This window comes from Capra hircus, chromosome 21 (genome assembly GCF_001704415.2).
Source record: "Capra hircus breed San Clemente chromosome 21, ASM170441v1, whole genome shotgun sequence".
Lineage (NCBI taxonomy): Eukaryota > Metazoa > Chordata > Mammalia > Artiodactyla > Bovidae > Capra > Capra hircus.
In genome coordinates, this window is record NC_030828.1 from 5,913,571 (window position 1) to 5,933,383 (window position 19,813).

The window sequence follows — 19,813 nt, forward strand, 5'->3', positions numbered from 1 at the left end:
CATACCATAGACAACAATGAACTCAAAATGGATCAATCAACTAAATGTAAGTGCTGAAGCTATAAAACAAGGAAACATTAGGCGTAAATCTTCCTGACTCTAGATTAGGCGACGGTTTCTTAGATATGGAAGTAAAAACGCAAGTTATGAAGAAAAAATGAACTAGGGCATTATAAAAATTTAAAACTTTTGTTCTTCAAAGCCGTAAAGAAAATGAAAAGATAACCAATGGGGGAAAAGCATTTTCACAAATCATATATCTGAGAAGATCATTTTAACTTTCCTGGTAGCTCAGTTGGTAAAGACACCAGTTCGATTCCTGGGTCAGGAAGATCCGCTGGAGAAGGGATAAGCTACCCACTCCAGTATTATTGGGCTTCCCTTGTGGCTCAGCTGGTGAAGAGTTTGCCTTCAATGCAGGAAACCTGGGTTCAATCCCTGGGTTGGGAAGATCCCCTGGAGAAGGGAAAGGCTACTCACTCCAGTATTCTGGCCTGGAGAATTTCATGGACTGTATAGCCCATGGGGTCGCAAAGAGTCGGGCGTGACTGAGCAACTTTCACTTCAATTCACTTCATTTTAACTAGAATATATCAAGGACTCTTTGGGCTTCCCAGGTGGCACAGTGGTAAAGAATCTGCCTGCCAATGCAGGAGACCCAAGAAAAATGAGTTCAATCCCTGGGTTGGGAAGATCTGCTAGAGTAGGAAATGATAACCCACACCAGTGTTCCTGCCTAGAAAATCCCATGGACAGAGGAGACTGGTGGCCTACAGTCCATGGGAGTTTCAAAAGAGTTGGACACGACTGAGTGACTGAAACAACACACATCCATGACTCTTCCAACTCAATAATAAAAAACAAATTTAAAAATGGGTAAATTATCTGAGTAGACATTCTCAGAAGAAGATATGCAAATGGCCAATAAGCACATGAGAAGATGCTCAACATCATCAGTCATCAAGGAGTTCAAAAATCAAAGCCATAATAAAGTTCAATAAATGGTATTGGGAAGAATGGATATCAAAATGTAAAAGAATGAAGTTGGACCTTTACCTTATGTTTAGTCACTCAGTTGTGTCCGACTCTTTGTGACCCCATGGACTGCAGCACACCAGGCTTCCCTGTCCATCACCAACTCATGGGCCTTACTCAAACTCATGTCCAATGAGTTGGTAATGCCATCCAACCATCTCATCCTCTGTCATTCCCTTCTCCCATCTTCAGTCTTTCCCAGCATCAGTGTCTTCCAGTCAGTCAGTTCTTCCCATCAGGTGGCCAAAGTATTGGAACTTCAGCTTCAGCATCAGTCCTTCCAATGAATATTCAGGACTGTTTTCCTTTAGGATTCACTGGTTTGATCCCCCTGCAGGCCAAGGGACTGTCAAGAGTCTTCTCCAACACTACAGTTCAAAGGCATCAATTCATCGATGCTCAGCCTTCCTTATGGTCCAACTCTCACATCCATACCATGACTACTGGAAAAACCATAGCTTTGACTATAAGCACCTTTATCAGCAAAGTAACATTTCTTCTTTTTAATACGACATCTAGGTTTGTCATAGTTTTCTTCCAGGGAGTAAGCATCTTAATTTCATGGCTGCAGTCACCATCTGCAGTAATTTTGGAGCCCAAGAAAATAAAGTCTGTCACTGTTTCCATTGTTTCCCATCTATCTGACATGAAGTGATGGGACCAGATCCCATGATCATTATTTTTTGAATGTTGAGTTTTAAGCCAGCTTTTTTACTCTCCTCTTTCACCTTCATCAAGAGGCTCTTCAGTTCCTCTTCGCTTTCTGCTATAAGAGTGGTGACATCTGCACATCTGAGGTTACTGATATTTCTCCCACCAATCTTTACCTTATACTATATACAAAAATAAACTCAAAATGGGTCAAAGACCTAAACATAAGAGTTAAAGCTAAAACTCTTGGAATAAAATAAAGGAAAAAAGCTTCGTACATTGGATTTGGTAATGATTTCTTAGATATGACAGAAAGCATAGGCAACAGAAGGGAAAATAGACAAATTGGACATCATCAAATTTGAAAACTGAGCATCAAGGAACCTCATCAACAAGGTGAAAAGGCAACCCAAAGAATAGGAGAAAATATTTGCAAGTCATATATTTAATAAAGAAGTAATATCCAGAATACCTAAAGAACTCCTATAACTAAACAACAAATGGTACCCAATTAAGAAATAGGCAAAGAAAATGTTCACTCATTTCTCCAAAGGAGATACACACATGGCTAGTAAGTACTTGAAAAAATGCTCATTATCACTAATCATTAGGGAAATGCCAATCAAACCACAATGAGGATCACTTTGTACCCCTGTAGATAGCTTATATATGTGTGTGTGTGTGTATATATATATATATATATATATATATATATATATATAAACAGCAAACAAGTGTTGGTGAGGATATGGGGAAATTGGAACCCTCTACCTTGGAAGAAAAGTTATGACCAACCTAGATAGTATATTCAAAAGCAGAGATATTACTTTGCCGACTAAGGTCCATCTAGTCAGTTCAGTTCAGTTCAGTCGCTCAGTCGTGTCTGACTCTTTGTGACCCCATGAATTGCAGCATGCCAGGCCTCCCTGTCCATCACCATCTCCCGGAGTTCACTCAGACTCACATCCATCGAGTCCATGATGCCATCCAGCCATCTCATCCTGGGTCGTCCCCTTCTCCTCCTGCCCCCAATCCCTCCCAGCATCAGAGTCTTTTCCAATGAGTCAACTCTTCTCATGAGGTGGCCAAAGTACTGGAGTTTCAGCTTTAGCATCATTCCTTCCAAAGAAGTCAAGGCTATGGTTTTTCCTATGGTCATGTATGGATGTGAGAGTTGGACTATGAAGAAAGCTGAGCACCGAAGAATTGATGCTTTTGAACTGTGGTGTTGGAGAAGACTCTTGAGAGTCCCTTGGACTGCAAGGAGATCCAACCAGTCCATTCTGAAGGAGATCAGCCCTTGGATTTCTTTTGAAGGAATGATGCTAAAGCTGAAACTCCAGTCCTTTGGCTACCTCATGCAAAGAGTTGACTCATTGGAAAATACTCTGATGCTGGGAAAGATTGGGGGCAGGAGGAGAAGGGGACGACAAAGGATGAGATGGCTGGATGGCATCACTGACTCAATGGACGTGAGTCTGGGTGAATTCCAGGAGTTGGTGATGGACAGGGAGGCCTGGTGTGCTGCAATTCATGGGGTCGCAAAGAGTCGGACATGACTGAGTGACTGAACTGAACTGAACACTGTTGATTGAAATGTCAAATGGTGCAGCCACTGTGGGAAACAGTACAGAGATTCCTTAAAAACTTAAACACAGAATTACCATATGATCCAGCAATTCTACTTCTGGGTATATACCCAAAAGAATTAAAAAAAAAAAAAGCAAGAACTCAAAAATTTGTACAGCTATCTTCATAGCATCATTATTCACAATAGTCAAAGGGTGGAAGCAGCACAAGTGTTCCTCTCTGGACAAACAGACAAATGAAATGTACACATGTACAATGGAATATTATTCACCCTTCAAAAGGAAGGGAGTTCTGACAGATGCTGTAACCTGGATGAACCTTGAGGACATTATACTTAGTGAACTAAGACGGTTACAAAACAACAAACATTGTGTGGCTCCGCTAGTATGAGGTACCTGAGCAGACAAAGCCATAGAGACAGGAAGGTTGATGGTGGTTGCTGGGAGCCGGGGGAAATAGAGGAGCCGGGGAATAGAGGTTATTGTTTATTGAACCTAATTAATTCAGTTTGGGAAGGTGAAAAATTTTGGAGATAATGATGAGGATTGGACAACAATGTGAATGTATTTAATACTACTGAAATGTACACTGCAAAGTGTTAAAAGTGGTAAATTTTGTACATATTTTACCACAGTAAATGAAAACACAATGGCGTACCACTTCACACCCACTAAGATGGCTGTAATCAAAATGAGAGATAATAGCAAAAATTTATGGGAATGTAGCTTCCCTGGTGGCTCAGATGGTAAAAAAAAATCTTCCTGGAATGCAGGAGACCTAGGTTTGATCCCTAAGTGGGGAAGATCCCCTGGAGAAGGAAATGGCAACCCACTCCAGTATTCTTGCCTGGAGAATCCCATGGACAGAGAAGCCCAGTGGGCTACGTAGAGAGTCAGACATGACTGAGCAACTAACACACACAAATGTTAGTGTGGAGAATTTAGATTTTCATATGCTACTATAGAAATGCAAAATGGTGCAGCTGCTTTGGAAACAGTCTGGAATTTCTTAAATTGTTAAACATAGAGTTAGCATATGATCCAGCAGTTCCACTCCTTGGTAAATAGTCAAAAGAAATGAGAACACATGTCCATACAAAAACTATCCACTGGTCTTCACTATAGTATTATTCGTAATAGCTGAAATGTGGAAATAACCCAAATGTCCCTCAATTGATAAACTGATAAATAAATATGGTATATCCATACAATCAAATATTATTCAATAATAAAAAGGAATGAAATACCGATAGGTGCTATCATGTGGATGAGCCTTGGAAACATCATGCTCAGTGAAAGAATCCAGGCACAAAGAACCACATGTTATGTGTCCATTTATATGAAATGTCCAGAAGAGGCAAGTCTATAGAGACGAAAAGTAGGGTAGTGATTGCTTAGGGCGGAGAGGGGTGGGAGGGGGTGTGTATTGGGAGATGACAGCTAAGAGCTGTAGACTTTCTTTGGAGGGTAATGAAAATGTGCTAAAATTGATTGTGGTGGTGATTTCACAACTCAGAATATTATTGCTCTCTTTATGTGGATGAATTGTAGAGTATGTGATTAGGTCTCAGTGGAACTGTTAAAATCATGCTTCTGCTTGCTAATGTATGACCTTGGGCAAGCCACTTAAGCTCTCCGTGCCTTGATTTCCTCATCTGTAGACTGGCTCTCTGTAGGATTGTTACAGGGATCAAATAATTCGAATCATGTTAAGTGCTCAGAACATTGCCTGGTACATAGGAAGCTCCCAAAATGGTTAGCTGGTACAATATCTAGAGAAACCACTCTTGGAACATGTTCCCTTAAGTTGTATTTTAGCAAAGCCTTCCTTCCCTGGCCCTTCCCTCCCTCCCCCCTTCCCTGCCCCCTCCCTCCCTCCCTCCCCCCTTCCCTGCCTCCTCTCTCCCCCCTTCCCTGCCCCCTCCCTCCCCACCTTCCCTGCCCCCCACCTTCCCTGCCCCCCTTCCCTGCCCCCTCCTTCCCTGCCTCCTCCATCCCTCCTTCCCTGCCCCCCCCCTTCCTTCCTTGCCCCTTCCTTCCTCCCTCTCTCTTCCTCCTTCCTTTCTCTTCCTTTCCCTGGCACATGAGAACTAACCACACTGACTCAAGAACCTTTTCAGGGAAGCATGGCAAGTTCTCAGACTGACCCTGCCTGGTTTTCAGGGAGGACTAATGTCCTCTAGCAGAAGCTCACGTGCACAGGCCCGGGTATTCTCTCCCAATCACCCACTGCAGGCTCTCATTTCCTCCTGTAAAAAAACAAATATGTGGATAATAATTCCTTTTCAAGGAAATATATATGAGAACCCATAATTCTCAAGTTTTAAATGGAGAAATGCTGCATTGAAACTTCGTGTGCAGCTGTGAGGTGTCCCCCTCCATCCCTTGGGAGGACCTCGCAGCCCAGCCTGTTAAGTCCTGGTCGTGCTGCCCCCTCCAGCCCCGCTCCTCTCACGGACATCTGCTCAATAAAAGCAGCCGCGTATCTTCGGAGACTTTAAATGGCACATGTTAAAGGCATGTTTTGATTGTTCTCAAAACAGAGCTGCTGGCTGTAGCCGGCCCTGAGCTGTGAGAGTGACCCGGGCCGACGCGGCGTCTGCCGCTGCTGCGTCCTCCGTGGTGTTTCTGGGATGAGGCCCAGAAGGTCCGGCTCCAGGCCAGCGGCCTCTGCCACGTCTGCTCAGCCCAGGCTGGCGGTGCATGTGGTGAGCACAGCCCGGGTGTCCTGGGAGAGCCGTCATCTGCGGAAGGCAGAACTCTGCTGGCCTGACCTCGGCCGGACACTCACAGTCCCGCATGCAGCAGCCCTGCCCCAGGGGGAGAGGGAGGAGATGTCCGTCCCTGGGGCTCTCCTGTGGGCATCCCCCTGGGGCCTTTACCTGCTGTGAGGTCAGCATCCAGTCCTGCTTTATGGATGAGAGCCAGGGGCTCAGAGCGGGGAGAAACACACGCCGAGTTACAGGACTCAGCACTCAAGCAGGCTCTTCATATTCCTGTCATCTGAATCATACAGACTTATTGAAAATTTTCTAAGAATTCAAAGGAGTTTGTTTTGGTTCCAAATGCCCACATAGACGAGCCATTCCAGAGGGCTTTGAGGAACAGCAGTTCCTCTGAATAAGACAGATGTCTAGACTGAGAATAAGAGTTCTAGCAGTAATAGCAGCTGATACTTATCAGGCACACAGAGCGCCAGGCCTGGGCTGACCTCCTGGCAGAGGCTTGAGTACTGACTTGTCCAAGGTCACACAGCTGGCAAGCTGGTGGAAGGAATACTCAAGGCCAAGCCCGTCTGATCCCAGGATCCTGAACGCGACCTGCTGAGACTTTGAGACTGTCTGGCTCTAGTAAGTGGGCATCTTTCACCCTTGGGGCATCCTGATGAAATCAGTCAGGTGTCCCCTAACCAGAGCACGAGTGTGTAAATACAAAAAGGAAGTCCCTGGGTCGGGGCACAGAGGACTCACCCACTTAATAACTGGTGGGCTTTGGGCCAGTGTTGCTGTCTCTCTGAGTCGGTTCCTCCGTCTGTGAAGCAAGCCCAGCAGGCCCTGAGCTGCCTTCCTCTGGGCATTCTGGTTGGTCGAAGGCAAGATGGCAGTGTAAAAGGCCTGGGCAGGGCTTCCCAGGTGGCTCCATGACAAAGAATCTGCCTGCAATTCAGGAGACCCTGGTTCAATTCCTGGGTCAGGAAGATCCCCTAGAGAAGAGATAGGCTACCCATTCCAGTATTCTTGGACTTCCCTGGTGGCTCAGATGGTAAAGAATCCAGCTGCAGTGCAGGAGACCTGGGTTCAGTCCTTGGGTTGGGAAGATCCCCTGAAGAAGAGAAAGGCTACCCACTGCAGTATTCTGACCTGGAGAACTCTGTGGACTCTACAGTCCATGGGGTCGCAAAGAGTCGGTCGTGACTGAGCAACTAAGTACAACACATTCTTATCTGAGAAGTCCTGTGGACAGAGGAGCCTGGTGGGCTACACAGGCTTCTCCTCACGATGCTCTCCACACCAGGTCCCTGGCTTCCCTCCCCAGCTGGCCTCCAGCTTCTCAGACACGACCCAGGTCTCCAACAAGTCATCTGCTCTGCGGTTTGGCCCAGATGACTTTCCACGAGGCACTGCCAGTCGGCAGGGTGGCCCACAGGTCCAGACAGGTGGCTCCGTGAGCCACTGCTCGCAGCCCTCGGCTGTTCTCAACATCCCCTTCTCATGCAGGTGTCCCCTCTCACATCCTCACTCATCTTCTCGCCCACATACAGCTTGCTTGACCAGAGGCTCCCAAGTCATGGGACGTCTTGCTGAACTCTAGGTCTAGTTTCCAAAGGTGGAGTGTCACCCCAGCATTGAGGGTTTGTGCATCCCACTCTGTAGGCATCAAACCAGATCTGCTAAGAGCACCAGCATCTCCTCTTCACCCTCATCCATTCTGCACTTACAACGCTGGCGACTGGTCTCCCCAGCCCTCCCCCCAATCAGCTTCGCCACCTCCTGGCTAAATCCAGGGATGCTCTTTAGCCTCATCCAGCCCAGCCCTTCTTGGTGCCTCTTGCACTGTCCACTTGCCCTCACTTGCCTTGCTCATCACCTCTTCTCCCACTCCTCAGAACCTTCCATGACTGAGTCCAACCCCAGGTGCTTGCCCTGCCCCCTGTCCTCCAGTGTAAGCTCCCCGGATGAGTCGTTAGTCGTTCTTACCCTTGCTGTATACCAGGACTTTATTGCCTTAGACTTCCAACCCTGTGTCTCCCATCAGATGGCACCCTTGACCTCCAGAACCACACCTGCAGACCCTTCCCAGCGCCACTGAGTGGCCTAGCGGCCACCTGAAAGTAATAACCCCCTTCTGCCCCCACGTCAACTCCCCTCCCTGTGTTCTTCCCTCGCAGTGGAGGCACCAGCAGCATTCTCTGGACCAGTCATAATCCTGAGCTTGACTCTTGCCTCCTTTCTCTCCATGACCCCATGTACCCACAGCCCTGTCAACTCCACCCTTTCATAGGCTTGTATCAGCATGCCTGTTTCCCATTTCTCTGCTGCCTTGGTGAAACCCATCATCTTGCCCCAGGGTACACGATCACCGGAGACCCCCAAGGCAGCTTTCCTCCTGCCCACCCTGAAGTATCCTTTAGGATTGGTCATCCCAAACTCACAGTTGCTCCTCAACGTTTCATGGGTAGGTGCTCGCTCTCAGAGCCCTGAGCCCTGTTTCTTTGCTTGACCAACTTCATTTTGACCTTCACGACCCAGCTCAAGCTCCATTTCGTCCACTGCACTCATCAGATAGTGATGACACTGCCTGTTTTTATTTTTCCCTCTCCCCCAAGGACCACACGCTTGACTGAGCTTTGTGACGGTGGGGACGCTGAGCTGAGTGCCTGGGCCCTTGGTTCAGGGATTGGCATGAAGTTTATACCCACGTGTCTGGAGGACAGAGGGGATGAGGTTGGACAACGTAGCCATCCCAGTAGCCAATATCTCTTTAACCTCCCTGCAGCTTCCTGGAGCTTCGGGGCTGTTTCACATCCTTTTTATGCTGTGGTATTTTACCTGTAGGATATTTGATTCTGTGTTTGGAATTTGCATGTCTCTACAACAGATGCTCAGGCAAACACATACAGGCACCTTACCTCAATTAATTTAGCTATTGTAAAGAACTTTCCTGGCTCAGAGACAGGCACAGACTAGGTGCTCAGTCAATGCCAGATCCTTACTACTGACCCATTTTGGAGATGGATAAAACTGACCCCACAGACAAACCGCTTGCTATCTTAAATGCTCGTTATGTTGAAATACAACAGTTCACGCTTTTTCACACTTTGAAGTTGCTGAAAATGAATGACCCACAAATGTGTTCTTTTTGGTTATCTATGTTGGAGATTCACTTTATATTCAACCTAGAATAACTGAGTTAGTAGAATGTGATCCTGAAGATGCCATTGTTTCTTTGTGAGACAGTCACATTTCAGCAGATTGCATGAGACCTTTACCTAGTTTAAGTCTTAAATCAAGACTTGAATAGAAACTGAATTTTGAATAGGAGATAAATTTCTCAGAACTGTTAATGTGATGTGTACTTAATGACCATCAAAGATGTCTACATCCTAATCCCTGGAACTCATGAAAATGTTAGGTTACATGTCAAAAGAAAGTTAGGGCTGCAGGTGGAATTAGGTTGTTATAGGTCCCCCCAAATAAAGTTACCAGAACCTGGGAGACAGGCATGGAACAGACTCCTTAGAATCCTCAGAAGGAAACCACCCTGCCATCACTTTAATTTTTTTACTTCCAGCCGCCAGAGCTGTAAGAATAAATTCTTGTTGTTTTAAGCCTTTCTTTGGGATTGAAGTGAAAACTGACCTTTTCCAGTCCTGTGGCCACTGCTGAGTTTTCCAAATTTGCTGGCATATTGAGTGCAGCACTTTCACAGCATCATCTTTTAGGATTTGAAATAGCTCAGCTGGAATTCCATCACCTCCACTAGCTTTGTTCATAGTGATGCTTCCTAAGGCCCACTTGACTTTGCATTCCAGGATGTCTGGCTCTAGGTGAGTGATCACACCATCATGGTTATCTCGGTCATGAAGATCTTTTTTGTAGAGTTCTTCTGTGTATTCTTGCCACCTCTTCTTAATATCTTCTGCTTCTGTTAGGTCCATACCGTTTCTGTCCTTTATTGAGCCCATCTTTGCATGAAATGTTCCCTTGGTATCTCTAATTTTCTTGAAGAAGATCTCTAGTCTTGCCCTTTCTATAGCTTTCCTCTATTCCTTTGCGTTGATGACTTAGGAAGGCTCTCTTATCTCTCTGTGCTTCTCTTTAGAACTCTACATTCAGATGGGTATATCTTTCCTTTTCTCCTTTGCCTTTCACTTCTCTTCTTTTCTCAGCTATTTGTAAGGCCTCTTCAGACAACCATTTTGCCTTTTTGCATTTCTTTTTCTTGGGAATAGTCTTGGTCACTGCTTCCTGTACAATGTCATGAACCTCAATCCATAGTTTTTGAGGCACTCTATCTGTCAAATCTAATCCATTGAATTTATTTTTGTCATTTCCACTGTATAATTATAAGGGATTTGATTTAACTCATACCTGAATGGTCTAGTGGTTTTCCCTAATTTCTTCCATTTAAGTCTGAATTTCATGATCTGAGCCACAGTCAGCTCCCCGTCCTGTTTTTGCTTGACTGAATAGAGCATTTCCATGTTGGCTACAAAGAATAGAATCAATCTGATTTTGGTGTTGACCATCTGGTGATGTCCATGTGTAGAGTCTACTCTTATGTTGTTGGAAGAGGGTGTTTACTATGACCAGTGCATTCTCTTGGCAAAACTCTATTAGTCTTTGCCCTGCTTCATTTTGTACTCCAAGGCCAAACTTGCCTGTTACTCCAGGTATCTCTTGACTTCCTAGTTTTGCATTCCAGTCCCCTATGATGAAAAAGACATCTTTTTTTGGCGTTAGTTCTAGAAGGTCTTGTAGGTTCGTTTAACCATTCAACTTTAGCTTATTCGGCATTAGTGGATTGGAGCATAGACTTGGATTACTGTGATATTGAGTGGTCTGCCTTAGAAATGAACAGAGATCATTCTGTCATTTTTGAGATTGCATCCAAGTACTGCATTTTGGACTCTTTTGTTGACTATGAGGGTTACTTCATTTTTTTCAAAGGGATTCTTGCCCACAGTAGATATAATGGTCATCTGAGTTAAATTCACCCATTCCAGTCCATTTTTGTTCACTGATTCCTAAAATGTCGATATTCACTCTTGCCATCTCCTGTTTGGTCACTTCCAATTTACCTTGATTCATGGACCTAACATTCCAGGTTCCTATGCAATAGTGTTCTTTGCAGCATTGGACTTTACTTCCATCACCAGTCACATCCATAACTGGACATTGTTTTCACTTTGGCTCCATCTCTCCTTTCTTTCTGGAGTTATTTCTCCACTGATCTCCATAGCATATTGGGCACATACCAGCCTGGGGTGTTCATCTTTTGGTGTCCTATCTTTTTGCCTTTTCATTCTGTTCATGGGATTCTCAAAGCAAGAATACTGAGGTGGTTCCATTCCCTTCTCCAGTGAACCATGTTTTTGTCAGAACTCTCCATTTTGATCCATCTATCTTGGGTGGCCCTACATGGCACGGCTCATAGTTTCCTTGAGTTAGACAAGGCTGTGGTCCATGTGGTCATTTTGGTTACTTTTCTGTGCTTGTGATTTTCATTCTGTCTGCAGTGACCACAAGACTGGAAAAGGTCAGTTTTCATTCCAATCCTAAAGAAAGACAATGCCAAAGAATGTTCAAACTACCGCACAATTGCAGTCATCTCACACACTAGCAAAGAAATGCTCAAAATTCTCCAAGCAAGGCTTCAACAGTATGTGAACTAAGAACTTCCAGATGTTCAAGCTGGATTTAGAAAAGGCAGAGGAACCAGAGATCAAATTTCCAACATTCATTGGGTAATAGAAAAAGCAAGAGAGTTTCAGAAAAACATCTACTTCTGCTTTATTGACTATGCCAAAGTCTTTGACTGTGTGGATCACAACAAACTGTGGAAGAGTTTGGGAATGCCAAACTTAAAGAAATGGGAATGCCAGACCACCGTACCTGCCTCCTGCAAAATCTGTATGCAGGTCAAGAAGCAACAGTTAGAACTGGACATGGAACAACAGACTGGTTCCAAATTGGGAAAGGAGTACATCAAGGCTGTATATTGTCACCCTGTTTATTTAACTTATATGCAGAATATATCATGAGAAATGCCAGGCTAGATGAAGCACAAGCTGGAATCAAGATTGCCACCAGGAGAAAAATCAATAACCTCAGATAGGCAGATGACACCACCCTTATGGCAGAAAGCAAAGAGGAAATAAAGAGCTTCTTGATAAAAGTGAAAGGGGAGAGTGAAAAGCTGGCTTAAAACTCAACATTCAGAAAACAAAGATGGCATCTGGGCCCATCACTTCATGGCAAATAAATGGGAAAACAATGGAAACAGTGAGAGACTTTATTTGGGGGGGCAACGGCACCCCACTCCAGTACTCTTGCCTGGAAAATCCCATGGACAGAAGAGCCTGGTAGGCTGCAGTCCATGGGGTCGCTAAGAGTCAGACACGACTGAGCGACTTCACTTTGACTTTTCACTGTCATGCATTGGAGAAGGAAATGGCAACCCACTCCAGTGTTCTTGCCTGGAGAATCCCAGGGACGGGGCAGCCTGGTGGGCTGCCGTCTATGGGGTCGCACAGAGTCGGGCACGACTGAAGCGACTTAGCAGCAGCAGTGGCAGCAAAATCATCGCAGATGGTGACTGCAGCCACGCTTGCTCCTTGGAAGAAAAGCTAGGACAATCCTAGACAGCGTATTAAAAAACAGAGACATTACTTTGGTGACAAAGATCCGTCTAGTCAAAGCTATGGTTTTTCCAGCAGTCGTGTGGATGTGAGAGTTGAACTATAAAGAAAGCTGAGTGCCAAATAATTGATTCTTTTGAACTGTGGTGCTGGAGAAGACTCTTGAAAGTCCCTTGGACTGCAAGGAGATCCAACCAGTCAATGCTAAAGGAAATCAGTCCTGAATATTCATTGGAAGGACTGATGCTGAAGCTGAGGTTCCCATACTTTGGCCACCTGATGATTAGAACTGACTCATTGGAAAAGACCCTGATAGTGGGAAAGATAAAAGGCAGGAGGAGAAGGGGATGACAGAGGGAGAGATGGTTGGAAGGCATCACCAACTCGATGGATATGAGTTTGAGCAAGCTCCCGGAGTCTGTGATGGACAGGGAGGCCTGGCGTGCTGCAGTCCATGGGGTCGCAAAGAGTCAGACACCACTGAGCGACTGAACTGAACTGTTTTAAGCCACCCAGCTTGTGTTACTTCTTCGCAGCAGCTCTAGCAAATTAATACATGTTTCTAGTCAGCTGGTTTTTCCTGAATTATCTGAGTGGGTCCAGTGTAATCGCAAGGGTCCTAAAACAGAAGAGGGATGCAGAAGAGAAGGTTGGAGTGATATAGTGTGAGAAGAGTTCTACCTGATTTGCTGGTTTTGAAGAAGGAAGAAGGTGCCACCAGCCAGGGACTCAGGGCAGCGTGTAGAAGCTGGGAAAGGCAAGGAAGCCCAGTCTTCCTCGAGTCTCCAGAAGGAACCAGCCATGCAGCACCTTGATTTTAGTCCCTTGAGATCCACGTCAGTTTTTCTACCTCCAGAAGTGCAAGATAATCAGTCTGTATTTTTGGGTGCCCTTAAGTTTATAGCAGTTTGCAACAGCAACAAAATGAAATAAAATAAAACAAAAACAGGGTGTCAGGTAGTAACAGAGCTGTCCAAAATCTAGTAGTCCCCCCTCGTCCATGGGCCATACACCCCAAGCCCCTCAGTAGATGCCCGAAACCCAGGATAGTACTGAACCCTGCAGGTATTTACATGCTATGTGTTTCCTGTACTAAGCAGCAGGGAGCCTATACAGTGTGGATAAGCTAGGCAAAGGAATGGTTCACATCCCAGGTGGGACTGATTGGGATGGTGGGAGATTTCAGCCCACTGCTCAGAACAGCGCATAGTTTAAACTTATGAATTGTTTATTTCTGGAATTTTCCACTTAATGTCTTCAGATTGCAGTTGACTGCTAGTAAACTGGGGAAAGTGAAACCACAGATAAAGGTGGAAAACTACCTGCTTAGAATGATTGAACTTGGCACTCGTACAAAGGAGATGTGTCTGTGTTGGTTGGACAGGAGAGGCTGACCTGACCCTGTGGGAATGGGGGAGGGACCTGAATTATGGAAGTAGTATGGTGGCTTCATCAAGAATTACAGTTTTATTGCTTTTAAGAAGAACCACTAACTCAAACTCGGCTAATGAATGTCGCTGTTAAGATTTTTAGAGGATATGAGTGAAAAAAGCTCAGGTTTGCATTGTAATTGTAGTACATATTGTTGTGTGGAACTGTTGCCCCTTCTCACATTAATAGACTTGGAATCGATGGGACTTGACTGTGATGTCCAGACATGTGATGTCGTCTCCTGTCCCACATGGGCCTCGTGCAGCCAAGGCCCTTCAGCAGAAGTGGTTTCTTTCTGTCACTGAAAGCAAAGTCTTAGGGAGGCCACTTTTCATCCCCATTCCTCACCAAGGTATTTCTTAAGTTCAGGAGCAAGAAGGTCCAGCTGAAAAATAGTTCCAATAACCCTTAGCAGGTGTGCCCATGACACAGAGCCCTTCTGTTGGTGGCTCGGCACATGTTTCAGGCAGGGATGGATCTGAGGATTCTTCTGGAAAGAAGACAAGGGGTACATGAGCTCTTTTCCATCCTGTCATCCTTTTGAAAAGTACCAGCTTCCAGTGGCTCAGATGGTAAAGATTCTGATCAAACACTGATCTGGGTTCAATCTCTGGGTGGGAAGATCCCCTGGAGGAGGGCATGGCAACCCACTCCAGTATTACCTGGAGAATCCCCATGGACAGAGGAGTCTGGTAGGAGTCCGTGGGGTCACAAGAGTTGGACATGACTAAGCGACTAAGCATAGCACACAACAGACACCAGAGGTAAAAGAGAAAGACCTGGGGGGCTGGCAGTCCCTCCCAGCTCTACAGGAATCTGATCCCCACAGACCTGACTTTTGTAGCCAGTGGTGGGCTCGGACTGCTGAGCCCTGCTAGCAGTTCCCTGTCTCCTGGATGTGACCTTTGTGTGAACAGAGTTGGCACCCACATTCCCTAGAGCACAGGCTCTGATTACGTGCCCAGAAGTGGAGAAGCTGGCACCCATGGCAGTGGCATGCATGCCGAGGGCAATGATAGCCCCGTGAGTATGACACGGCAGTGTTTGCGTATCCCATGAGTATCCCGCAGTGTGGATGTGTTGTGCTTCCCTGGGATCAGCCCTGGGAAGCACAGCAAATACAAAAGGCAGCAGCAGGATTCTAAGCCATTTCACAGGTCAGCACAACAACCTGACCTCAACCTAAAACCTAGGTCTCCACCTAAAACCTAACATTTATATTTGCAAAGTTAATTGCAAAAGGTCAGGACGAAGGAGATTTGGCTGTGTACTGGGGTCCAGTCCCAGTTGGATCCAGGGTATCCGAAGCATGGACAGTGAGGCGAGAGAGAGATATAGATATAGAGAGAGATAAAGAAAGAATGTTGCAGTTAAGAAAATAGAGGGGAGAAAGAGGCTGATATTCCTTGGTTTATGCAGAAAGCCAATAAAGCCTCAGACCAGAGACTTGCTCAGTTCACATAGGCCAGAGATGCCCTCTTGAATACCAGAAGGTGCCCCACCTTGGGCTCCCTCTCATGTGGGTCTTAGAAGCCCTGGCAGGAAAGTGAACTCAGAGGACCCCTACGCTCCAGGGAGTCAGCCTGAAAATAAAGAGAAAGGAAGACACAGTGAGACCAAGCTTCAGTGAACGAGGCCCCAAAACTTTATTTTCCAGGGGAGCTTATATACCTTGAGCTGTACATAGAGAATAATGGAAGATGCAGAGTCATGCAGGGTCAGCAGTCCTGACCCTTATCAAGACCAGGCTTTCTTTCTGCATACCTTTCCATATGCAAAAGTTTTATGTGATTTACATCATCCTTCTGACCAGGAGGCCTAATAACATTTTATGACCCTTCTTTCTGATAAAGGTTAGTTAACCAGAAAACTTATTTTCTCTAAAGGTGATTCTTCTAAAGTCTAGCACCACTCCCTGAAAGCACTAGATAAAGTTGCATTCCTATAGGGCAAAGGTGTGGTGGGCTATAACAAGGAAGGAATTTATTAACTCAAGGTTTAATGTTGTAAATATCAAGGCTACTTACTTATATTTCTATATATCAACTATATTAATTAATGCACTCCCAGGTACACAACAAAAGATATGAAAACTCGGTGGCAAGTATTGGCTCAACAGTGAAACCCTTAACCAGTTCTATTCTAATAATTTTTAACTCCTCAAAAGGCTCTACATTCCTAGAGTGTTTTAAGCTCCCCACGCCTCTTGTGGTTGGGAGGCTGTAAACAATCACATGCATAGTTGCAAGCGTCTGGATAAACTGATCAGGCAAGTTAGAAAGCTATCAAAGGGGTTTGAATTGAAACACTCTTATCATGCCCAGGAGACTTATTAACTAGAGTTCTAAGTTGATTTCCTTCAGAGAAAGGTGGTCAGGGACAGCCCCCATTAATATCAGAAGAGTTTGGCAAAAAGCATAAGATAGTAAGACTGACAAATTCTGGTTTGGGGGTAGATGCTCGAGCAGGTCCAGGGGATCCCTCGAGTCCTGATCCACCTTGCCTGTCAGGTCTCTCCGCATGACCTTGTCATGGGTGGGATCTCCCGTGCTGGCTCCCGGAAGCCGAGAGTCAGTTCTTGAGAGAAAAATGTAATAGGTGCTAGCAGAGGTTAGTGTGGTTGCTTTAAGAAAGAAAAGAAATGGCGCAGAGTTGGGGTGCATTCATGAAAGCAAGTCCCCACTTAAAGAGAAAACCAGCACATTCTCTCGCCACTTTCAGGTCACATTTGGACCATTCTATCCATGACATATCAATCATTTTAAGAACAGCAGTGACTGATTTGAGACTTACAACAGATTGAGAATCTGTACATTATTTTGATCAAGAGAAGAGAAAACTTAAAAGGGGAACCAAAGACCTATCTTCAGATATTTGAGGAGGAATTCTTATACTCTAAAGACCAGGACTAGGAGAAATGGGTAGAAGTTGGTTCCTGTCTTTCAGAAGTGTTCAAGCAGTTGTCAGGCACTGAAATGGGAGCAAGGCTGCATGCCATCTGTGAAGTCTTCATCTCCCACCAAGGAGACACAGAATAACGACAATACTGGTTCCGTTATAAGGCAGTCTGCCAGGCACTGCCATAAGCAGTCTGCAGGGGGTGTGCTGCTTATCTTCACCCCCAAGCCTGGCACTGCGTCTCCATTTTTGTAGCATGAGCAAGGGGTCTGATGAGAGGAGCATCACTGCAGTTAGTCCATGGGCTGCGAAGGACAGAGTGGTGAGCTCTGCCAAGGGGTCTGGAATGAGCTCTAGACGAGGTGGCCTGAGCTTGCCCTAAAGGATGAGGAGGAACCATGTCGGGATGGAACCGGGTAGCCCCATCTGCTCAAAACTTAGTCCAACACCCTCCAGCACCCCATCTGGTCCAGGCCACCCTTGTCTCCCACCTGGACCACTGCAGTGGCCTCCTCCACGCCCTCCCTACAGCCTCCACCCACTGTAGGCTCACCGCCGCGCAGAGCCAGGGTGGCCCTGGAGGGGCGTGCCCTCCTCTCTCTAAACACCCCCAGACTGCATCTTATTCAAGCAGGAGGCAGCAGCCTGCCAGGCTCTGCGTGACCTCCCCCTGCGGCCTCTCGGGTCCTGCCCTCTCCTTCTCACCACCGCCCTGGCCATGCTTGCTCCTGGCTGCCCTCGGCCCTGCCAGCACATGCCGCCTCCAGGGCCTTTGCACCTGCAGTGTGCTCTGCCTACATCTTCTCCCAGAAAGCACGGGGCTCCTGCCTCACTTCCTCCCAGGTGCTGCCCATGGCAGGCCATCCCCCACCTTGGATAATATAGTGCTAACCCTCGCCTTGCCCCATCCTCCCCATGCTGCTTTGCTTTCCTCTGAAGCACTTATTACGGCGTAGCCCATTCTCTCTGTGTCTGTGGTATAGAACATGTTATACGGCAGGCTACAGTCCATGGGGTTGCAAAGAGTCCGACATGACTGAGCAGCTAACACTTTCACCTTCAATCAGCTTTCATTCGCTCTATTACATTATGTTGTATTCTGTTGTATATTGCTCATCAGTTTACTTTCTATCCCCAAGATTCAGAGGCAGGCTTTGTTTCATTCTCTGACTCATCACCAGCACCTAGATGTTTCCAAGGGGGATGGCCTCATCAGGTGGGATCTGGGTCTGACTGTTGTGAGAACTGAGTGGTTATCAGCACTGATCCTCCAGGCAACGCTGCTTTGTCAAGCAATGAGCTCCTGGAACTGCCACTACTGGGGCCTCACAAGGGCTTTCCAGCTGGCACTGGTGGTGAAGAACCCACCTGCAATGGAGGAGATGTGGGTTCGATCCCTGGGTTGGGAAGATGCCCTGGAGGAGGAAATAGCAACCCACTCCAGTATTCTTGCCTGGAGAATCCCATGAACAGAGGAGCCTGGAAGGCTACAGTCCACAGGGTCAGAAAGAGTCAGACACGATGGAAGTGACTCGGCACACACGCATGCCAGGGACCACAGCACAGAGAGTCTCTGAAAGGACATTCAAAGCCCTGTTTGTGTCCTGAGAAATGATTCCTAAACTGCCTAGCTCCTTTCCAGCACTGTAAGGCCAGCAGAGACCTGACAAAGTTTGGATCATTGAAATGTTAGGCATGTGGAAAAAGTCATAGTTGAGCACTTTCAGCTGGTGGCCTCAGCAGCTTAGTCACTCTAGAAAGACTTTGGCCATCCTGAGTTGCCTCCTCAAGAGGGCCTGCCACCCTTTGGAAAGCAGGGAGGCCTGTTGTATTTGAGCTGGGGCTAGGGCATCCTCTGTCGAGGGCTCTGCCGGTCACCTTTTGCTGCAGTGATGAACGACCCCAGAATCTCAGTGGCATACCACAGCATCATGTATGACAGAGCCCAGTGGTTGGGCAGTCCCTGTATTGGACCTGCTGTTCTCACAGAGAACAGAGAGAGAAAGAGAGAGCAGAAAGAGAGAGAGAGAGACAAGCCACAGAGTCACCCAAAGCTTCTGCTGGAATGTGGCCTGCTTTGTGTCCATCACACCTGAACAAAGATGGCCTAAGATAGCAGGATGGAGACGTAGGGACAGTAACAGTCTGACATGGGGAGTGGGGTCAGAAGGGTTTCTGTGCTGAGAAGACCACTGAACCACTCTACTCAGACAGCTCTGATAGTCTGGAATTGTCTCCAAACCCAACTGCAAAGCTGCGTCTGCCTCCTTCCCCCCCACAGCAGGGCCACGATCCCATGATCTGTCTGGAAGGCCTTTTGTCCTCTCACCGTCTTGTCTTTCTCCGGGCAGGTGGGTGGCAGGCCCGTGGAGCCCCTGCTCAGCAACCTGCGAGAAGGGCATCCAGCACCGGGAAGTGACCTGCGTGTACCAGCTGCAGAACGGCACACACGTTGCCACCCGGCCCCTCTACTGCCCCGTGCCCCGGCCATCACCAGTGCAGAGCTGCGAGGGCCAGGACTGCCTGTCCATCTGGGAAGCATCGGAGTGGTCACAGGTGGGTGCCTGGGCAGCCCTCAGTGCTGAGACCGTCACCAGGGCCCCAGAGCCTTATCTGCAGGGACCCCAAAATGGCCCCTTTCCCTCCGTGCTGTTTGTGACACATCCCGAGGAATATCCTCACCAGACCCTGGAGCAGCTCAAAGCTTTGTTCTGGGTCACATACTCTCAAATTCCATCTGATGTTTCAACATGGCCAAAAAACAACGGATAGTGTATTTTTTATAATATATATCACAGTACTGTTTGGTTTGTTTGCTGTGAGAATTCTCTTGTAAATATAGATGGAA

General features: G+C 46.6%; 1 protein-coding gene across 2 annotated transcripts in view; it reads left to right on the forward strand.

The window, feature by feature from the left end:
* Positions 1-19,813, forward strand: part of ADAMTS17 (ADAM metallopeptidase with thrombospondin type 1 motif 17) — a 390,832-nt gene that overhangs the window by 346,544 nt on the left and 24,475 nt on the right. For both annotated transcript variants that reach the window (XM_018066305.1, XM_018066306.1), the window contains one exon: positions 19,317-19,521. In XM_018066305.1, coding sequence (XP_017921794.1) covers positions 19,317-19,521 — 205 coding nt within the window. The remainder of the gene's footprint in view (positions 1-19,316; positions 19,522-19,813) is intronic.